The 21,480-nt window shown below is 54.1% G+C and overlaps 2 protein-coding genes across 3 annotated transcripts in view; both read left to right on the top strand.

Moving 5' to 3' along the window:
- NECTIN2 (nectin cell adhesion molecule 2) overlaps positions 1-1,670 on the top strand; it is a 34,085-nt gene extending 32,415 nt beyond the window's left edge. The window contains exons 9-10 of one of the 2 annotated variants that reach the window (XM_055411896.2): positions 585-838; positions 1,023-1,670. In XM_055411896.2, the coding sequence (XP_055267871.1) occupies positions 585-838; positions 1,023-1,443 (675 nt within the window). In that variant the 3' untranslated portion in view covers positions 1,444-1,670. Of the gene's footprint in view, positions 1-584 lie in introns of both variants that reach the window. The other variant, XM_055411897.2, reaches the window with a different exon arrangement.
- Positions 1,671-3,213: 1,543 nt separating this feature from the next.
- TOMM40 (translocase of outer mitochondrial membrane 40) lies at positions 3,214-14,704 on the top strand. Its single transcript, XM_055411917.2, has 10 exons — positions 3,214-3,373; positions 3,486-3,765; positions 4,494-4,561; positions 4,997-5,089; positions 5,943-6,044; positions 7,241-7,346; positions 12,411-12,533; positions 12,671-12,747; positions 12,856-12,958; positions 14,046-14,704. The coding sequence occupies exons 2-10, from the start codon at positions 3,492-3,494 to the stop codon at positions 14,183-14,185; spliced, it is 1,086 nt and encodes a 361-aa protein (XP_055267892.1). The 5' UTR covers positions 3,214-3,373; positions 3,486-3,491; the 3' UTR covers positions 14,186-14,704.
- The last annotated feature ends 6,776 nt before the right edge of the window (positions 14,705-21,480 follow it).

The following is a 21,480-nucleotide window of genomic DNA, read 5'->3' as shown; positions in this document are numbered from 1 at the left end:
ATCAAGGATTAAAGGTTGAAACGCAAGCTCAGGGCGCTATCTCTGGTCAGAGCTTAGAGGATTGAGATGTATTTAGGATTCAGTGAGGACTGTCATGGTTTTGAAAGTCCAAGGACAAGGGATGAGAGTTAAAATCACTCTATCAAAGAGGACCGGTTGAGTGTATCCATTTGCCGGATATTGTGCTTGGAATTGGAACAAGACAGTCACTCCCCTCAGTGGCCTCCTGGAGGTCAGGGGTTGGAGGCTGAGTTTGAGAACAAGTCAAGTTTCAAGGGTAGAGCTTAAGTTTGGGTCAAGATTGAATTCAAAGGCTCATAGGGAAAGACCAGAGTTTCAGTGATCAAAAGAAAAGAAGCTTAGGATCAACGGGGTAGGGTCCATGCTGTGGGCTTTGAGTTAAGAACCACCTACATGATTGTCCCAGTGCAATATCAACCCAGGTGACAAGGGGTGACATAGGGTGAGGTCAGGTCTGGTTGGCATGGGGAGATGGTGGTCAGGATTTGAGGGTCAAGGAGCAAACTGGGGTTCTGTGTTATGCTCAAGAGATAACCTTGGATTCATTCCCTCCCCATTCTCAGGAAATGCCTCGATACCATGAGCTGCCTACCTTGGAAGAGCGGTCAGGGCCCCTGATCCTTGGGGCCACAAGCCTAGGGTCCCCCATCCTGGTGCCTCCAGGGCCACCTGCTGTGGAGAGGGTTTCTCTGGATCTAGAGGAGGAGGAGGAGGAGGAAGACTATATGGACAAGATCAACCCCATCTATGATGCCCTGTCCTACTCCAGCCCCTCTGAGTCCTACCAGAGCAAAGGCTTTGTCATGTCCCGGGCCATGTATGTGTAAGCCGCCGTGGCCTTGCCCTTTCACCTCTCATTTTTTGATATCTTAACTTTCTGCCAGGGATCTAGGGTCCCTGACCTTGGGCCCAGCCACTGTCAGTTAGCACACATGCATCTCATCTTTGACTTCTATTTCGGTGGCTCCACTGTGACCTCTAATCAATGATCTCTGATTCAGAGAAATTGGCCATGACCATGGAAACCAGATAATCTTAGGAGAGGCTGGAGAAGGTAGGTTTCTGCACAAACTCTTACCCAAGGATTCCCTAGACATAGATTATACCTCTCACGACCCACCATCTCCAGACTCCTCCCAAATCCCAAAGAAGACCCCAGACCTGATTTTTCCTCAGGCAGTGACTCCTAATAGCTCTGCTGGGGTGGGTGTTGGGGACATCCTGCTGCTCAGACCTGAGCCCTCCAGGCGGCAGAGCCTCTCTCACCCATTCCCCACCCTGTCCTCTAAAGGTGGAGGGAGGAGATTCCCCAGCCCAAAGCGGAACTTCCCCATCTCCTCCCTCCTGCAGGCAGGAGTCTCAGGGTACAGACCCTTCTTCCCTGTGCCCCCACTACCCCAATCCCTGTCTCCAGAGAATTAAGCCCCAGCTCAGGGCTACATGGGGTGAGCCTCATGCAGAGTGTGCCTTGCTGATGCCAACCTTGGAAGAAGAATTTGCTGCTACTTTGAAGACTACTGAGTCCTTTTACTCCTGCCCAGTGGGATTGGACCCAAATATCTCCCTGGGGGTTGGGGGGAGTGAATCACCTGGGTTAGGGATAGGGGATGTGATTTTTTTTTTTAATATAGCATTTCCTACAAAATATGAGTTTGTACTTTGACCAGGTCTCAACTGGTGTTTTCTGTGGGCTGTTTAGGGGATAGGGGTGGAACATAATGGGTAATGAATGGGGGGGGGGGCAGGATCCAGGGCTTGAGGGAATCAGTAGACTAAAAGTTAAGATAGGTTACAGACAAAAAGGAAAGGACCAAAGATATGAAAAAAGATAATTAAGTGAGGGGATAATGAGCAAAAATGCATAAGCCATGGTTAACGGAAGGAGCAGGAGGAGTCCAGGGCATAAGGAAAAATAATCTACAACAGCAGTCTAATGGTAACAGACAGAAATAAACGGAACAAAGTAGAAATAGGCAGAGTAGAATAGTACAAGAGGCAGGGGTGTAATGAGTAAGAGTAGGCCAAAGGCAAAATTATGAATAATGTTGTAATAGGAGCTCAGGGCATGATGGGTAATAGATCTCAATGAATGAGCCAGGGGTAGAGGAATGAATACGGGAGAAAATAGGGGCCACAGGCAAGTTGAGTAATAGACATAAAGCCTGATGCTCAATTAAGGTACAGCTAGAAGAATGCGGGAGGAATTCCCTGGTGGTCCAGCAGCTAAGACTGCGCTCCCAATGTAGGCGGACAGGGTTCCATCCCTAGGCAGGAAACTAGATTCCACATGCTGCAACTAAGAATTCACAGGTCACAACTAAAGATCCAGCATGTCCAGCCGTGCAGCCAAATATTAACAGATACATAATTTAAAAAAAAAAATGTGGGAAATGAACAGGCGTAAAAAGGGCTAAAGGTCGTACAGGCAACCAAGTTGAAATGAATGGAGCGGAAGGCATGCCGGGTAATGGGATAGGAATGAATGGGCCAAAGATAGAAGCTTCGGTGACTGAGGCAAGGGTTGGGGGAAAGGCACAGAAAGCATGATGGGAAACGAAAGGGGTGGGCCTACGGCAACTGTCCCGTTAAATAGGTAAGAGGCATAGTGGGTAACAAGAAACAGGACAGAGTTCACATAACGGGTTAGAATTCTCCCCGTGGCACTGTGGGAAGGGCTAGCACTTCCGGCTTTCGGTCTGCGACTTCGGACTAGGGGGCCGCCCCTTTGCCGCGATGCCTGGTGGGACACGAGGCCTGACCTTGCTGCCTAGCAGCCTCTGCTGTGCAACCCATCTTTATCCGTGTCCCTTGACCCCCGCACGTTAGCCAATGAACACACAAGATGGTTACGACACCAGGGTCCGACCCCTGTACCTACAGCAGCCAATCAGGAAGTTGCAAGGGGCAAGGCCGACCAATTATTATTAACAACTTCGCCGCGGGGCGGAGTCGAAAGAGGGACGCCTTCGGGAATGGGGCGGAGGTGTTACGTCAATGGGCGGTGCAAAGTGAGAAGCACAGACCAATGGTGGGTGAACCCCGGAACCCGCGGCATCGCGAGCCAATCGGGGTGGGCTCCTCAAGCCAATGGGAAGGGCAGGGAGGTGTGCTGTGACCTTTCTGCGAGTGAGAACCAACAGAAAAGGACGTTCCAAAGAGGTAGGTGGGACTCTCATCCATGACTCCAATAGTAAGGCCAGACCCCGAAGCTGGCGGGAGGACCTCAGGGCCCGCTAAACCAATGGGCTAGGTGGGGCGGGGCGACGGTGGCGGCGGCGGCGGCAGCGGGTTCGGTTGCGCGTGGCCCACGGGGTGGGAGCGGAGCCCGGACCGGGAGGAGGCGCTACCGCGCGTAAGAATTGGGGTTCTGAGCGGGGGGGTGGGGGGGGCTGGGGGTGTTGGCTGGAGACTCGGCCTGGAGCCTGCGGGCCTTGACCTCTGCCCTCTGACCTTTCCCCTTGCAGGCGACCATGGGGAACGTATTGGCCGCTAGCTCGCCGCCCGCAGGGCCGCCGCCGCCGCCTGCGCCTCCCCTCGTGGGACTGCCGCCACCTCCGCCCTCTCCTCCCGGCTTCACGTTGCCGCCACTCGGTGGCGGCTTGGGCGCTGGGGCTGGCACAAGTCGAGGTTCCGAACGGACCCCCGGGACTGCGGCTGCCAGCGCTGGAGGGACCGGGGACGATGGGGCCTGCGGCTGCCTGCCCAACCCGGGCACGTTCGAGGAGTGCCACCGGAAGTGCAAGGGTGAGGGGCTAGGGACCTGGCAGGGGTGTGATGGCCCGGATCTCGGGGGAAGGAGGAGCGCACTGAGGACCTTGGGAATTGGCACAGACCATTGGAATCATTTAACAGAGCGTTAAGAGTTGACGTTGGGATCGAATAGTGGAACGTTGAACCTGGGGTTTAGAATGATGGGATCAAATGATGGAACCTCAGGATAGAATGCCAGAGCGGTGCAGAAAAAGCTTAAGAACCTCATGTGCCCCAGGAATCGGCCAAGCCAGCCTCGTGTGATTAGGAGGGAAACCGAGGCCCAAGGTCACCGTGTCAGTAATGGGTCAGTGGGGGTGGAACCCAAGGCTTCTGGATCCTGGCTTGGAGTAATTGTGGTAGCGAAAGTGGTGGTGGGTTATTGAGCACTGTTCTGGCATTCAGTGTGGGTTAACTCATTAAATCCTTGCAGTATTTCTATGGGGTGAGCATCTTCAACTAACAGATAAGTTTGACATGGATAAAATAACTTGCCTAAGGTCACACAAGTAGTAGATGGTGGCACTGGAATTTGGATGCAGGCAAAGGCTTTGGTCCTGAGCCCATCCTCTGGGCTCTTCTGCCTCTTTACTGGATGAGGTGCTTTGTGCAGTGTGCTGGTTATGGGTTCCTGGAGAAGGGAGAGTGGGGACCATAGGGAAGAAAGGGATGAGAGATGGGGTGTGTGTGTTGAAGTGTGACAGCATTTTTCTCTCCTTCAGAGCTGTTTCCTATTCAGATGGAAGGTGTCAAGCTCACAGTCAACAAAGGGTTGAGTAATCATTTCCAGGTGAGCCTTTCTAATGCCATTATTCTCCAGAGATCGTCCCAGCCATCCCTCTGCATCTGCACATACAGTCCTTTAACTTCTCCTTAAAGGTCTGGGCTCCTTCATACTTAAAGACACCGTAGACAGTGCCAGGCTAACCACTCAATTTGGGGGTAGTGGTAGGGTTTAGGGACCCACCCCCGCAACCAACATCCAGGCAGAGATGAAGTGCCAGGTATGCCCACACACATGCTTTCTCTTGAGTGTCTAATCTAGGCAGGCCACACCTCCCAGTCTTCATCCCATGCCATGCCCAGAGACACCCTGACAGGGAAGTCACATTGGCAAGCATCCCCCATCCCAGGCTGGAGGGGAGCTGGCCTGGAAATGGGTGCAGCTGGGCTCCTTGGGGAGTGGCCCACAGGCTCATCACCACAGCCCGTCCTCTTCTGCCAGGTGAACCACACAGTAGCCCTCAGCACAGTCGGGGAGTCCAACTACCACTTCGGGGTCACGTACGTGGGGACGAAGCAGCTGAGTCCCACAGAGGTGAGGTACCTTTTGCCGTTCATTCATTGTATCTTTTATCTAGCAAATATTGTAGCCAGTCAGTCGAAGAAAGCTTTGTCAGTAGGAGACTGGGCTGCTGGTGATGTGGGGAGGTGGGAACTGGTCTCTCCAGGGTGCATCGAAACCTGGGTCATTCCTTCATCCTGACCCCCACTTCTCTGGGTGAGTCTGAGGACACCAGGGTCACCAGATAGTGATGACCCAGAGTGGGCAGGGCTGGGCTGCAGATCATGCAGGGCTTTGAAGGCCAAGCCAGGCATTTGAACTTTCACTAGGGGGCACTAGAGAGCCACGGAAAGATTTAAAGGAGGGGATGATGCGGTGATATGAGTGCTTTGGAAATAGCATTTCTCAGGCTGTCTGCGGAAGCTGGGTTAGAAGACAAAACTGGAAGCCCAGAAGCAGGCTGGACAGTACACAGGTGGAGTTGGGGGGCTAAATTAGATTTTTGCTTGTGTTAACTATTTCCACGCAATAAACATTTATTCAGCAAGCCTCAGGGCACCCCCAATGTCCTGCCCATCTCTGTCCTGGGTGGTCCTGGGGACACAGCGGTGACTGAAACAGCCATAGGGGCTCACAGCCTAGTGAAGAAAGAGAATAAGCTTGTCCCCAGAGAGGAACAGTTCAGGGAGAGTAGGACTGAAATGGCGGAACCCAAAGACTGAGCCCAGAGAAGAGCCTAACTCAGCCTAGGTGGTCTTATAGGGCTTCCTGGAGGAGAGGACCTCATTCTAGGCTTTCCAATCCTAGGCTTCTCACCAGAACCCATCACGCATGAACATCCATGATTCTAGGCCTCTCACCTCTAACCCTGCCCTCTGCCCCACAGGCATTCCCCGTGCTGGTGGGTGACATGGACAACAGTGGCAGCCTCAATGCTCAGGTCATTCATCAGCTGGGCCCTGGCCTCAGGTCCAAGATGGCCATCCAGGTGAGTGGAAGGATGGAGTCGGTGACTCCCCCAGCCACCCTGAGCCCCAGGCTGCACTTGGGTGTTGAAGCCAAGAACTCAAGGCACAGTGCGGCCAAGCAAACTGAAACATCAGAGTCTGGAGCAGAGAAAGGCTTATCGAACAGATCAAGCGAGGAATATGGTTGGCTAGTTCTCTACAGACCAGACTCCCCCATAGTTTTCAGGGAGTGAGTGAGTGAAGTCAGTCATGTCCAACTCTTTGCGAACCTGTGGGCTGTAGCCCGCCAGGCTCCTCTGTCCATGGGATTTTCCAGGCAAGAATGCTGGAGTGGGTTGCTATTTCCTCTTCCAGAGGATCTTCCCAATCCAGGGATTGGGCAGGTAAAGAACCTGCCTGCAATGCAGGAGCCACAGGAAACACGGGTTTGATCCCTGGGTCAGGAAGATTCCCCTGGAGGAGGAAATGGCAACCCACTCCAGCATTCTTGCCTGGAAAATTGAACTCAGGTCTCCCGCATCGCAGGCAGACTTTTTACTGTCTGAGCCACCAGGGAATCCCAGTTTTCAGGGAAGGGCTTTTAAAGGCAAATTCGGGGCAGGGGGCTGCAGGATGTGTGACTTTCTTCTGGTTGGTCAGTGGCAAGGCCATAGGGTGGGTGGTGTACCAGGAGTCTCGTGCTCAGCTGGAAGTTGCCATCCTCCTCTTGGGTGGAGGCCCTAGCATGTCCTTGATAGGAGCTAGGATTCCACCTTATCATGGCACTGTTGTGCTGTGCTTAGTCACTCAGTTGGGTCTGACTTTTTTCGACCTTTTGGATTGTAGCCAGCGAGGCTATTCTGTCCATGGGATTTTTCAGACAATTCAGAATACTGGAGTGGGTTGCCACTTCCTCTTCCAGGGGAATCTTCCTGACCCAGGGATCAAACCCGTGTTTCCTGTGGCTCCTGCATTGCAGGCAGGTTCTTTACCTGCTGCGCCCTAAGAGAAGCCCTCACGGCACTACTGTGTGACTATTAGCGGATTGCTTTTCCTTTCTTTCTGCTTTCTTTCTCTTCTCTGATGAGTAATTGGATCTGCCCTCGGGGATGGTCTAGGAGGTTGAAGCCTTTTTCCTACGAAGGAGAAGGGGAGGCCACTGAAAGGCCTTTTGTGCCCCGGCGGGCCCCATGGGGTCCTGCTCAGTTTCACCCTCATGCTTGGCCCGCCCCCGCAGACCCAGCAGTCGAAGTTCGTGAACTGGCAGGTGGACGGGGAGTACCGGGGTTCTGACTTCACAGCAGCCGTCACTTTGGGGAACCCGGACGTCCTGGTGGGTTCAGGTAAGAGGCACAGGCCTTGGAAGGTGGTCAGACCCCACTCCCAGCAGATCCATTTCTCCCTCTGACCTTCCTTTTCTGCCGTCCAAGAAATGGTCTTGGGCAGGCATGACTTCAGAACACAGAGCATCAATCGGCACCCTTAGCCTTGTGGCAGAAAAAACAGGTTCAAGTCCCAGCTCTGCCACTGGCTTCACCACAATTGGGGGGGCACTTCCATCACCCTCACGGGCCTCGGCTTCCTCATCTGTTAAAATCGGGTTGCCTCACAGGGTTGTCAAGCAGGTCATGTGTGGAAAGTCTCAAATGGGGTTAGGCATGTGACGGGTCCTAAGGAAATGAGCTGCTGCATTACTCCTGGGGCTCTGGGGTTGCTTGGGGGCACAGAGCTGACTACAAGGCAGGCAGAGTCCACGTGTAGCTGAGGGGAGGCAAGTCAGTCTGCAGTGGAGGACGACGAGGAAGATTCCTGTTTGGGTTGGCTGGGGGCGAGGACCTGCTGACTAATGTCTGTACTTCTGGTCTCTCCTCTCTGCTTCCCCCTTTTTTATTTTTGTCTCTGGGCATCTGCCTTTGATTTCTCTACATTGATCTGATGTTTCTTGACTATGAATCATATATTCCATGTCCAGAGGATATGCTGGTGAACTAAGGAAAACTAAGTCTGCTGGACATTCTAGTGGTGATTTTTATATTACATATATTAAGGGAGATGTGCACGCGTGCTAAGCCACTTCAGTCTTCTTGAACTCTTTGTGACCCCCATGGACTGTAGCCCACCAGGCTTTTCTGTCCATGGGAGAGTCCAGGCAAGAATACTGGAGTGGGTTGCCATGGCCTTCTCCAGGGCATCTTCCCGACCGAGGGTCTTATATCGGGTCTTATAAGACAGGTGTCTTATATCTCCTGCAGCGGCACATAGGTTATTTATCACTGACGCCACCTGGGAGGCCCCTGGAACCTTCTATTCTAGAGACACAAGTAAAGCTGATGGGTGATGGAGCCCTCTGGAAAGATGGTGGCGTCGGGAGGGGCTGGTGGAGTCTTGAGAGAAGGCCCCACTACATAGGTGATGCCTGACCGAAGACTGAAGGGTGTGAGGGAAGGTACCAAGCAGATACATGGGAAAAGAGCTTTTCAGCTGCAAGGAACAGCAAGTGCGAAAGCCCTGAGGTACGACCCTTCACTGGAACATCGAGGAGGACTGGGACTGTAACCAATGAGGAAGGAGGGCAAGTGGTAGAAGTCAGGATGGCAGGGCTAAAGCAAAGCTCTGAGAGCTTCTGAGTCTGAGGCCACGAGAGGATTTTGAAAGGGACAGGAGCATCCGACGTAGCTTCTGACAGGACTTCTTGTGCCGATGTGTGGAGACCAGGCCACAAGGGGGCAGCGGAGAGGGTAAGCAGCGGTCTGGGGGTCTGTATTCACTGCTGGATTCGGTGTGGGAGCTAAGAGAGAGGTCAGAGTTGAGAGGTCAGCCTTTTTTTTTTCTGTCTTAACCCACTGGAAGGGTAGAGTTGGTGATTCCGGATTCTTGTGCCTGCTGTTAGCTCTGTCAGGAAGAGCAGGCTCTTGGGCAGTGAGTGTAGTGTGAAGGCTGGAAGCCAGGACACCTGGGTGCCCAGCACCTGGAACCGTGGTGGGAACAGAGTAGGCGCTCAAATACTGCATGAAGGAGTGAGCAGCGGTCACCTCAGGTCCTGTTTCCCACCTGGTGCCCTTTGCCAGGCCCTTGGCATACTCTACGCACCGGGCCTTCATCCAGTCACTCAAGCCAATAGGGACTGGCTCGTGGAATCCTTCACAGCCCTGTGGGGTGGCGCTGCCATCATCCCCATCTGACTGAGGCCCAAAGAGGGCAAGTACTTCCCCAAGGACACACAGTGAGGCCACCTCCAGAGTCCACGGCACCAGGCCCCCCACCCCTGCAAACACTCACAGCATTGGCCTTTCATGCTCCTCAACACTGGCCTCTAGGTCTCTCTTCCCTGGAGCCCAAGGCCACCAGTGACACTCCGTCTCTTAGTCCCTATGGGCGTCCCTTCCTCCCCTCAAACACCAATCAGAACTTGTGGGCCCAGGTCAGTGCTGACTATATGAGTAGTCACTCATGTAATTATTCATAACCACTGACAGCTGGAGCTCCACCCGTTCTGAGCCTCGGTCTCCCCATCCATCTCAAAGGCACAATCACAGCACGCACACCTTGGTGAAGGAATCAGTGGGTGGACCCGTCAGCCCCTTGTGGGGCAAGACACAGCTAGTTAGGGTTCACTGTCTCTGGGCCGCCCCACAACAGGCAGGGGGATCGGGGTTCTCACAAGTGAGGAAGGCAAGGTCTGGGATGAAATCGGCCCCACCCCGGGATCGCACAGCGAGGAAGCAGAGGGCCTGGCGTTGGAATCACCGTCGAGGCCTAACGAGGAGCCCATGGACTACCTGGTCCCCTCCCCTGGCCTCAGCTCCTCCTCTGGGGCCTCGGCTTCGTTCTGAGCACCTTGAGTGTGTACTCACCCTGGGACACACACAGCCCCTCCCTGGCCAGTAGCTAGGACATTTGTCTTGAGACAAATAATCACACAGTGACCGTGTTACTATTGGGAGAACATCTAATCAGGAGAGGTCCAGGTTGCTGTGAGAGCTTAGAACAGGAGGACCCAGCTCACCTGGAGTGACAAGGACAGTGTCTCTAAATGCCAGTGTCTAGACCGAGGAGGGTGAAGAGAAGGGCAGAGCTCCCAGAGGAAGGCTGCGTGGCCAAAGCCCCAGGGAGCGCGGCGTGGGGAGGACAGGAAGCTTTTCTGTCAGGCCCCAGCCAGGAGCCCGCTGTGTGCCCCCTCCCCAGGGAGCCAGGTGCAGCCCTAGCCCCTCAGGTTTCAGGAGAGCCACACTCTGCCCCTTGTCTGAGGCCACCTCTTTGCTCTCAGACCTATAATAGGTGTTCTTTTTCTTCTCTTGGAGTTTTGAACTCAGTGGGTTCTTCACGGCCATTCCAGGCACTCCATCGTAAAGGAGATCAGTCCTGGGTGTTCATTGGAAGGACTGATGTTGAAGCTGAAACTCCAATACTTTGGCCACCTGATGCGGAGAGCTGACTCATTTGAAAAGACCCTGATGCTGGGAAAGATTGAGGGCAGGAGGAGAAGGGGACGACAGAGGATGAGAGGGTTGGAGGGCATCACCGACTCAGTGGACATGAGTTTGAGTAGACTCATGTTGGTGATGGGCAGGGAAGCCTGATGTGGTGCAGTCTGTGGGGTCGTAAAGAGTTGGACACGACTCAGCAACTGAACTAAACTGAACTGATGGAGATGCTAGAAAGGGCAGGATGTTCAAGAAAAAGGCCTGTGAGGAGATGAGCACTGCAGGGGCTTGTGAAGCTCTCGGAGGAAGTCTTTTTGAAAGCTGGGGATGAGCCACAGGGGGCCTTGCACCCGTGTCTTAAGAAGCCAGGGTGTCCTTGATGCTGGGGCGTCATGGCAGGTTCTGAGCAGGGGGAGCAGGGTTGGGTGTGCACTTTAACAAGATCCCTCCGCATGCAAAGCTGCTTGAAGAGGATGAGACTGGGGCAGGAGGCCAAGGAGGAGGGTAGGGCTTGGGAAGCAGAGGGTGAGGCAAGCCGAGGAGATGGCGGGTGGGAGAGGAGTTCAGGGTCTCGAAGCCCTCAATCTAAACCATGACCGGAGACTCTTGAGTTGAAGTCCCTGTGTGACCCCTGGATGGTCACTTTCTCTGTGGGCCCGAGGTTCCCCTTCTCTTGGGACAGAGGCTGCTCTTGTCCAGAGGTGTGCTGGTGATGGCTTAACAACCAGCTGGCGGAGGAGGGGCCAGGTGGTGGGTCAGTGTCAGCCACTCCCGGGGAGAAGCCAGCTTCAGCCAGCCCTGACCGCAGCCGCCCCCAGGACGCCTCCTGGACCCTGGCCAGTAGCCCTCTACCCTCCCGCCCCCCCAGTGGCAGCGCCTGCCTGGGTGTGCCTGAAGATGGGAGCAGGTCCCATCCTGTCCTCCCGGCCTGTCCCACTCCCTCAGGCCAGTCCCACTCGGTGCCTCTGATCTCTGTCCAGGGAAGCATCTTGTCTCCGGTTCACACTCCTGACCCTGAGACTGTCCCACCCCAAGCTCTGTGCTTTCCCCTGTCCCCACCTCCTTCCCTCCTGCCCCGGTCTTCCCCATTCTGGCTGGGTGTCCGTCTCTAAGCTTAGCTCGCTGGTCCTCACTGCTCCGTCCTTCAGGTTGGGCATCTTCAGGTCCCACCATCCACCTCCATTTCTGATTGCTTCCCCGTCTCTACAGAGGTGACTCTTGCTTTCTGGTTCTCCGTCACCACTCGCTCTGCGTCCCCCACTGCCTCCTTCCTCCCTGGCCCTCCCCCTCTGCAGTGATCGCCTCTGTGGTGACCACCCTCCTGGGCTCGCAAAGACAGACAGTCTGAGTCCTTGGGCTCAATTCAGCCCGGCGGTGGAGTGGGCGGTTAGCAGAGACTGAGGGGCCCTCAGAGCCATCCTTCCTGCCAAGGGGCCCGGGAAGTAGACTCCAGTAGGGCGGGTCTCGTGACGGCCGGGCCCTGGCTGTGCTGAGCACTTCCTGCACACACCACGCCTGCATCCAGCACTCTGCTCTTCCTCAGAGTCTTGCGAGGTGTCCCATTCACAGAGAAGTGGTGCCGGTGGCCCTTGGTTACCCCAGCAGCAAGTGCTGGGGCTGGGATTTGAACCCAGGCTGTCTGGCCCCCCCAGAGTGTGCTCTCACCTACTGCTCGTGGCGGCAGGGTGGCTCGAAGCCTGGGCTCAGGAGATGGGGAGCCCTGGATTCTGCCCCTAATGTGTCCTTTGACCATGTGGGAGCAACTTGACTCCTCAGCCTCTGCAGCCTCCTGTGTAAAGGCAGGTGAAGGCAAAGTAGATGAGGTCCTGGGGGGCGTGGGAGGCTGACCTCAGAGCCCTGTGAACGGCTCCAGCAAGGAGCCCAAGTGGGAGGCCTAAGGAAGCGGGAGTCCAGTCTGATGCCTTGACCGGGTGGAAACTAACCACCAGGCTCAGAAGTCATAACTCCACCTCTCGCCTGCAGGAATCCTTGTGGCTCACTACCTCCAGAGCATCACGCCATGTCTGGCCCTGGGCGGAGAGCTGGTCTACCACCGGCGGCCTGGGGAGGAGGGCACTGTTATGTCGCTAGCTGGGAAATACACATGTGAGCCTGGGGGCCTGGAGTCCTGGGACTAAGGGAGGAGGGGCTGGGGGCTGGACTCCTGGGTCTGAGGGAAAAGGGGGAAAACCTGGGCCCCTGGTTGCCCAGGCCCCCTTGGTAACCCCCCTGCTCTCTTCCAGTGAACAACTGGTTGGCAACAGTAACTTTGGGTCAGGCGGGCATGCATGCAACGTATTACCACAAAGCCAGCGACCAGGTGAGCCCGCCTGGGGACTGGCTGTCTGGGTATGGGGTGCCCAGGACTGGCATGCCCGAGAGTCCAGCCTAGGACGCTGACTCGTGTGTGTTGCCCTGGCCCCTCCAGCTGCAGGTGGGTGTGGAGTTTGAGGCCAGCACAAGGATGCAGGACACAAGTGTTTCGTTTGGGTACCAGCTGGACCTGCCCAAGGCCAACCTCCTCTTCAAAGGTACAGATCTCCCTTTCCTTACGTGAGAAACAAGCAAGAGGTGACTCAGCTCTGAGTGGGGTACGGGCCAGAGGAAATGGGAGAGGGCAGCATGCCAGGCCCCCAGATTACCCAGGAATGCTTGTTAAGACGGTGGGTGGGTGCCTGGGCCCCAAGCTTTGCAGGGACCATCCCCACCCCAGCCAGCAGTCTACATGCATGGCCCTTGCTTTTCTTCTCATGCATGGAAGGCAGGTTGGAGTGCAGCTGGCCTTGCCCTACTGTCTCACCTTAGGGAGGCTCCCCGGTCACAGCCAGACCCACAACCTTCCCCTAGGCTGACTTGAGTCTCAAGTTTCTCCTTGCGCCTCAGTGGCTCTGAGGTTTGGGGTGTGTAGAGACCACCCCGGAAAGGCCGCTTCAGTGGCCCTGGTTCAAGGCTTCTAAAGGCAGCCAGGGGAAGTCCCCAGTGGTCCAGTGGTCTCACTCTCAACTGCTGAGGGCCCAGGTTCGATCTCTGGTCAGGGAACTAAAATCCCACGAGCCTTGCAGTGGGGCCAAAAAAAAAAAAATTTTTAACAAAAGTAGCCAGGAGGCTCAGGGAGAGGGGTTTGTGAAACCTGCTTTAAGCCCTCACTCTGCAGGCAGCCCCGGGTCTGAGGCTGCATTTGGACCACAGCTTCTCTGCTCCCCTTCAGTGAGTCCTTGGGCTCCATTGGGTACGGATGGCAGCGGGCACTTGCACACCCATCAGGTCCTGGGCACGAGCCCTAGAGATTTCAGTCTCTGATTCAGCAGGTACTCAGCACCTGCTTTGTGCCCAGCTGGGGACACAACAGTGACCAGGCTCCACCCCCACCCCAGGCCCACAGTGTTGGGGCCAGACCCATCCACAGAGAGCAGCAATCTGGTGTGGACAAGACTAGGATTGGGAGGGTGGTCCGCGGGGTGGCCAAGGGCTTCCAGAGGGGAGGGGTCACGGAGCTCAGAGCTGAAGCCCTTGGGGGCGTGAAGAGGGCTCCGGGTGGTGGGGACAGCACAGTCAGCGGCCTGGCCGGTGGTATCTGATGTGTCGGGTGAGGCTCTTCACCCAGCTGTCCACCCACAGGTTCTGTGGACAGCAACTGGATCGTGGGCGCCACGCTGGAGAAGAAGCTCCCGCCGCTGCCCCTCACGCTGGCCCTCGGGGCCTTCCTGAATCACCGAAAGAACAAGTTCCAGTGCGGCTTCGGCCTCACCATTGGCTGAGCCCCTGCAGGCCCCGCCTTCCTCGCCCTTTCTCCTTCTGATCCCACCTGCCCCTCCCCCTGCCGTGGAGGGGAGACCTGAGCCCCCCTCCCCCTCCCTTCCCTCCCTCCTCGGGGATCAGGGGGCAGCGGAAAGGAGGGGACACATCACCCCAGCAGCTGAGGGGGGATGCTCCGAAGGACGGGCTCAGCAGGACGTGGAGGACAAGGGGCCGCGTGCCCAGTAGTCTTGGGGTCCAGGAAGCGATTCTGGAGTCAAGGGGCCTACGGGATTCTGAGCACCAGGGGCAGAGGCGGCCAGACAACCTCAGGGAGGTGTAGGGGTGTCCCCGTTCCCCCAAAATGGCCAAATGGGCCCAGCCCCAAGGGGGCAGCAAGGAGAGGTGCGTCCCCAGTCACCCCGCCCCTGCCCGCTTTCCCATCCACCCCTCGGTATAAATCATGTTTATAAGTTATGGAAGAACCGGGACATTTTACAAAAAAAAATTAAAAATAACAAAAAATATACATGGAAAAGAAATGGGAGGCCTGTTTTCCTCTGTGTCTGTGGCCCATTTGGTCCAGCCCTGACCTCCCACAGTGGCCCATAGTGGGCAAGAGAATCCAGCCTGGTCACTGGCCAGAGCCCAGACCAGAGAGGGGAAGGACCTGGCCGAGGATCACACAGCTGCCCTATGACCTTCTGACAAGGATATCACAGGCCTTCCCGGGAGGGTGCGGCCTGTGGTCACTCAGCCTGGCCTGGCCAGCAAGGCTGCAGAAGGCTGTCCTGGTGAACTCAAGTGGGTGCAGGGAGGCAGCGAGCTGGGACTCAGGTCTTTCCAGGTTCCAAAAGGGGCAGGGGATGAAGGGGTGTCAAGACTTGATTATAATAGAAAGGCAGAGCTTTCAAGAAACTCCAGGAAGCATTTGAGCATCTGGAAAGAGTTTGGAATCAGTTACTTCTCATGGGGTGGGGGAGGGGTGGGCTGGAGTCTGACTCAGGCGGGGAAAGGGTGGGGGCGTCAGTTCTGCACACCTAGGGCTCAGGCAAGCTGACATCGCTAACCCCTCTCCAGACAGGGGAACTGAAAGTTCATCTCACTCACACAGTGTCTGGGCAGGGAGGCTGCTGGCCCGTGATGACCCCTTACAGCCCAGAGAAGCCACTCCACCTACTCCCTGCCAGCGCCTTCTGAGGCCAAAGCAGACAGGCTGGCAGCAACCCAGGACAGGCTGGCATTGGGGCTCCCTTCCTGGGACCAGGCATCCAGCCTCCCCAGTCCCACGGAATCCAGTAGTCCTCACCTCCTTAAAGGACCAGGAGTGAATCCCAACTCCTCCAGGTCTTCCAGGGTGACTTTACCATCCGCCTCAACTCTGAATCTCCTCTTGAAAGCAAAGTGGACAAAGGGGACTCCATCTTGGCTGCGGGACTCCATTTTAGACTGTGAACTCTGGACTACATGCCTGGGTGCTCTCCCAGTGGACTTTGAGCTATGTGCCTGGTATCTATGGAAACAACATACTAATTGAAAAACAGATCCCCCGGATAAAAAGGACTCCAGGACTTGTACCTGGACTTCCCATCACTGAAAAGAATGTACTAATCTACCCCAGAGCAAAACAAATTGTCTCCACAATACCTATTGATACATGTTGGCCTCATTAGCTGTCTGGACTAATATATGAATCATGGTTTAACCCCTTTACATTATCCAGGCTAGTTTCCAGGAATTCGGGGAGGAGGGTTTGAGCACGTACACTTAGGGCATATGAGGTTTTCACAAAAACTGGTCGGGTCCTTGGCTAAGAGGAGACTCTGCCTTGGGCCCGCCGGAGTAATAAACTGCACTCCACTATTTGTGTTGTCCTTCTGAGTGAGTTTGCTTCCCAGAGAGCATGGCTACAACATTTTTGGTGCATTGGCTGGGAAGCTCCTCACTTTGAGGAGACTAAGTCCCATTTGGGGCTACTCTGGGGCCTTGCGGCTTGAATCACCTCGTCCCTCTGGAACGATTCTGCCTTTCCATGCCCAGACCTGTCACGTTAGCAAGTAGTGAATGGCAGCGAGGAAACAGCGCTCAGGTAAGGAGGGCCCCACCCAATAGGGGAAGAGGGGGCCTGATCAACCCCCTGAGAATTAGAGACGTGCACAGACCCATGGTGACTGATGCAGGAGAGTGACCGTGGTTGTCGGGTACAGGTTGACGGATGTGACAGGGCTTTAAGGAAGATTATTGTGAATGTCATTTAGAAGGTGGTGTCCTGGGGGAAATTACTACCAGGCAAGCGCAAGAGGGTTACTGGGGGAAGAAACTTGGTCTCTGTGTGCACGTATCCTGCCCTCCCCCAGGAGGTGTCCCATCTGCTAAGTCTCAATCCCCTCAAGCTTGTTAAGGCAGAGAAAGGGAAATAAATGAGTACGAATTGGCTTTTCCGGAGATAGCCTGGGACGCGGGTTATTTAACTCACCTGTGCTTTGGTCGACACCCGATCAAGCTCACCAAGACAGAGAAGGCATTTAAAGTTCCAGGAGAAGTGGTCCTAGACAAAGTGATATTCTGGTTCAAGCACATAAAACAACAGGAGAAAGCACGCTGGACTCCCCTCTCCCTCTGGGACTTGGCTGGTAAAGCCCTTAACAATCCTATCAGGGAAGAAGCCGAGTGGCAATTTAAGTGCTTCATCGAGTGGAAATATCAGGAGTATCTGGGGTACCAGAAACTCCGCCAATAGAAGAAGGAACACTCCTGGAAAGGTAGGCAAATTGGGAGGAAACGGATCTAAGGCAACTATACTGGCCAATATGATCAAAAGTTTCAAAAAGGGTTCAGAGGAGACTAGGGTAAAAATGACACCTGGCCGGCTGTGCATCCTCTTCAAGGTCGAATAGTCTGCTATGGGAGTTGGCTGGCCACCAGAGGGCACAATGGACTTGAAAATAATAAAAGCAGTCTATGTGATAGTCATGGGAAAACCTGGACACCCGGCCAGTTCCCATACATACTCCTGGCTAGAGCTGGCCCAAGATTCCTCCACCATGGGCACGATTTTATATTCAAAATGGAGAAGGAAAAAGGCACAGAAACTAACTGATGATAGAAAGAGATTCTACAGGATCCAAATGAGGAACTTCCTCCCCCGCTGTACTGGATGGTGAACCCGCCCTCAAATGTGTCGGCCAGGCCGGAGGCCTCAACAGCCACCAGACCGAGGCCATAGGACATTCCAGCATCACTGCTGCCCCCGCCCTTCCTTCAGCCCCCCAGAGGTCATAGAGCCGTCACCCCAGCGGGCTCCAACCCCAGCGGGAGGGACCACTCTCCGGATTCAGCTCCTGTCACAGAGGCACAACCTAAGCTCTACCCACCGCCACCCCCCACCCCGCCACCTGAGTACCGATGAAAAAGGGGAGGAGAACATTGGAATCAAACGAAGACTGTGCTCCACCAAGGAGTTAGAAGAAAAGACACCATTTCAGATGCCCCTTAGGTAAAGTTCAGCAGGCCCGCATACAGGGGAAAGACTTATCACCAGGCTCCCGTGGCCTACTACTATCAACTATTTTTGTCTACTGATATATTGAACTGGCAAAAATATACGCCACCATATTCAGAGGAGCCATAGGACATGATTAGATTGATGGAAACCATTTTTCATACCCACCGACCAACATGGGACAATATTATCCGATTATTAACTTCCCTCTTCAGTACCGAAGAGCAGTATAGAATTCTTACTGAAGCAAAGAAATGGCTGCTAGAAATGGTTCCAGAAGGCAGTGTAAACCCACAAAGGTGGGTGGAACAAACCCTCCCCGATGACAGACCTAATTGGGACTATAATACAGACAAGGGGAGAAACCAATTAGACACCGTACAGCCATTCTACAGGGCCTAAAAAGGGGAGCCCGCAGGCCTATGGATATGGCAAAACCTGCCAGAGTGGTGCAACGAGGGGCCGAGCCCCCTCTGAATTCTGTGAAAGACTGTGTGAGGCGTATAGACTACGCCGATCGACGCCAAAGCCAGGGGCTCCCACATCGTTATAAGCTCAGGATTTGTGTCACAGGCTTATCCTGATATTAAAAGAAAGCTCTAGAAGCCGGCTGGAGTGTTATCAGTGTCCAGCTCCCAACTAATTGAAATTGCAGACAAAGTATTCAGAAATAGAGATGTGGAAGCCAAGAAAGAAACTGAAAAAAGACGGAGGGGAGACAGTAAGAGAGCAGACCAGAGCTCTGCAATGCCAGCCGCGGCCTTGGGGAAGCCTGCTGGGCTGCCCAGGAAAGCCCTTCCCTCCTGGTAACGAGACCAGGCCCTCAGGAGACCCCCGCGAAAGCCTAGGCCCACGTTACAGCCCAATCAGTGTGCCCGGTGCCGAGGGTTCGGCCACTGGAAAAACGAATGTCCTAAAACCGCTAAAAACCAGGAATCAACTAGTACAATGGTAGGCCTTGACGGACTAGAGACCGAACAGGGATGCCGAGGCTCAGAGACACACAGTCCACAAGAGCCCATGGTAACATTCAAAGTAGGGGACCGACTTACTGACTTCATGGTGGATACCGGAGCAGGATTGTCAGCAGTAACTGAACCCATGGCACCTCTCTCGTAAAAGCCCACTGCCGTAACTGGGATATCTGGAAAGAAAATGATTAAACAATTCTGTAAGCCCCGAAAGTGCCAGATGGCGGGGGCACCAATGAGTCATGAGTTCTTATATATCCCTGAATGCCCGGTACCTCTACTGGGAAGAGATCTCCTCTCTCAACTGGGGTCACAAGTGACCTTTTCCCCCCACAAATGCCCCGCTTTGCACATGGGCCCAGCTACCTACTTACTCTCCCTCTCAGTTACCCCACAGGACGAACGGAGGTTACATGAATACCCTGAGAAAAGGCTAGAGGGGATGAACGGCCGGGAGGAAGCACTGGCTCAACAGTTTCCCAAGGTCTGGGCAGAAGGAAACCCCCCAGGCTCGCCAAACACCACACTCCAATAATAATAGAACTTAAGCCCAGTGCCACCCCGGTTAGCAAACACTTGTATCCATTGCCCTTGAAGGCTCGTCTCGGCATACTACTACATATAAATAGACTGAAACAGGCCGGCATCGTGATTGAATGCCAATCAGAATGGAATACACCAATCCTACCAGTTAAAAAGGAAGGAGGACAGGACTATAGGCCAATAAGATTTAAGGCTGGTCAGCCAAGCTGCCGTGACCCTGCACCCCACGGTCCCAAACCCATCTACCTTACTCAGCCTCCTCCCTCCAAGTGCAAAAGTTCTATACTTGTCTGGACTTAAAAGATGCCTTTTTCTGTATACACCTAGCCCAGTGGTATCACAACCAATTTTTGCTTTCGAGTGGGAAGACCCAACAGGGGGCGCCAAACAAAAACTAACCTGGCACCACCTCCCCTGAGGGTTTAAAAATTCTCCAATCATTTTTGAAGAAGCCCTGGCTTCGAACTTAGGCACATTTCAGCCAGAAAAGTTTGGTTGTTGGCTGCTGCAATATGTGGACGATCTGCTCCTGGCCTCTGAGAACAAGGATGATTGCTGGGAAGGAACCAAGGCCTCTCTGGGACTGCTGATGGAGGCTGGTTACCGGGTCTTGAAAAAGAAGTGCAAGGAGGAGGTAGGGTACTTGGGATTTGTTCTAAAGAGGGGCACAAGGCTGTTGGGCCAGTCCAGCACCATGCCTCTATCTGTGATGGACGGGCTCCCATGGCGGGTATCACCTCTATGGAGGGGTGATATGCCTATGGGATTTTTTTTGCATCAGGCAAGACAACAAAAATCAAGTATAGAATGGCATTAGACATACTCACTGCCGCACAGGGAGGAACCTGTGCCATACTTAAGGCTGAACGACGTGTATACATTCCTGATCTATCTGGCAATGTAACAGCTGCTTTGGGTGACATGAGGGACCAAGTAAAAGCAACGCCAGATGAAAATATTCCCTTCTGGACTTCAGTCCTATCTTGGGTAAAGGGTGGTTGGTGGAAAACTGTGCTCACTGTTATGATAGTCATTTTAATCGTTCTGTTATGTGGACCTTGCATTTTACAATGTGTTGTTAACGTTGTGTCCCAGAGACTAATCTCACTTTCCCAGATCGGCGTTAGGAGGCCTGCTGCTAAGTCACTGCAGTCGTGTCCGACTCTGTGCGACCCCATAGACGGCAGCCCACCAGGCTCCCCCATCCCTGGGATTCTCCAGGCAAGAACACTGGAGTGGGTTGCCATTTCCTTCTCCAATGTGTGAAAATGAAAAGTGAAAGTGAAGTCGCTCAGTCGTGTCCAACTCTTAGCAACCCCATGGACTGCAGCCCACCAGGCTCCTCCATCCATGGGAGTTTCTAGGCAAGAGTACTGGAGTGGCGTGCCATTGCCTTCTCCGGTTAGGAGGCCTAGGGTACAATATATTCCGATAATTGATGCTCCCACTGAGAGTTAGGAGCATCAGGAGGGAAGAATGAAAGAGGAAAGTGGGCAAAGGGGACTCCATCTTGGCTGCGGGACTCCCATTTTAGACTTCCTGTGAACTTTGGACTACATGCCTGAGTGTTCTCCCAGTGGACTTAGAGCTATGGGCCCGGAATGTATAGAAACAACATACCAACTGAAAAACAGACCCTCTGGATAAAGGGACTCCAGGACTTGTACCTGGACTTTCTGTCACCAAAAAGAATATACTAATCTACCCCAGAGAAAAACAAATTGTTATCTCCACAAAACCTACTGATACATGTTGGCCTCATTAGCTGTCTGGACTAATATATGAATCATGGTTTAACCCCTTTACATTATCCAGGCTAGTTTCCAGGAATTCAGGGAGGAGGGTTTGAGCACGTACACTTAGGGTATATAAGGTTTTCACAAAAACTGGTCGGGTCCTTGGCTAAGAGGAGACTCTGCCTTGGGCCCACTGGTGTAATAAACTGCACTCCACTATTTGCGTTGTCCTTCTGAGTGAGTTTGGTTCACGGAGAGCAGAGAATGTGGCTGCAACACTCTCAATTCAGGATGCCCATCTGTGAACCAGCTGGGGTTCGTGAACAGGGCTGCAGGGGAGGGAGGGACATGAGTGTTCACTGTGGCCCGGCACAGAAGTGAAGTCCAACGCGGGGCCACTGTTTGCCAGCTAACCCTGCTTGTTCTCAGTACACACAGTAGCCTGTTGCTTCACCGAATGACGGCATTAAGTGCAACTCTTTTCCTGGTTTTGTGGACCAAGAAACTGGATGTTCAGAGAGGTTAGGTTGTTGGCTCAAGGTCACACAGCTGACAACTGGCAGAGC

This window comes from Moschus berezovskii, chromosome 22 (assembly GCF_049115385.1).
Source record: "Moschus berezovskii isolate FMDL1 chromosome 22, NW_MosBer_1.0, whole genome shotgun sequence".
Classification (NCBI taxonomy): Eukaryota; Metazoa; Chordata; class Mammalia; order Artiodactyla; family Moschidae; genus Moschus; species Moschus berezovskii.
Note: the sequence above shows the minus strand (reverse complement) of the source record. Positions and strands in the feature narration are given on the sequence as shown.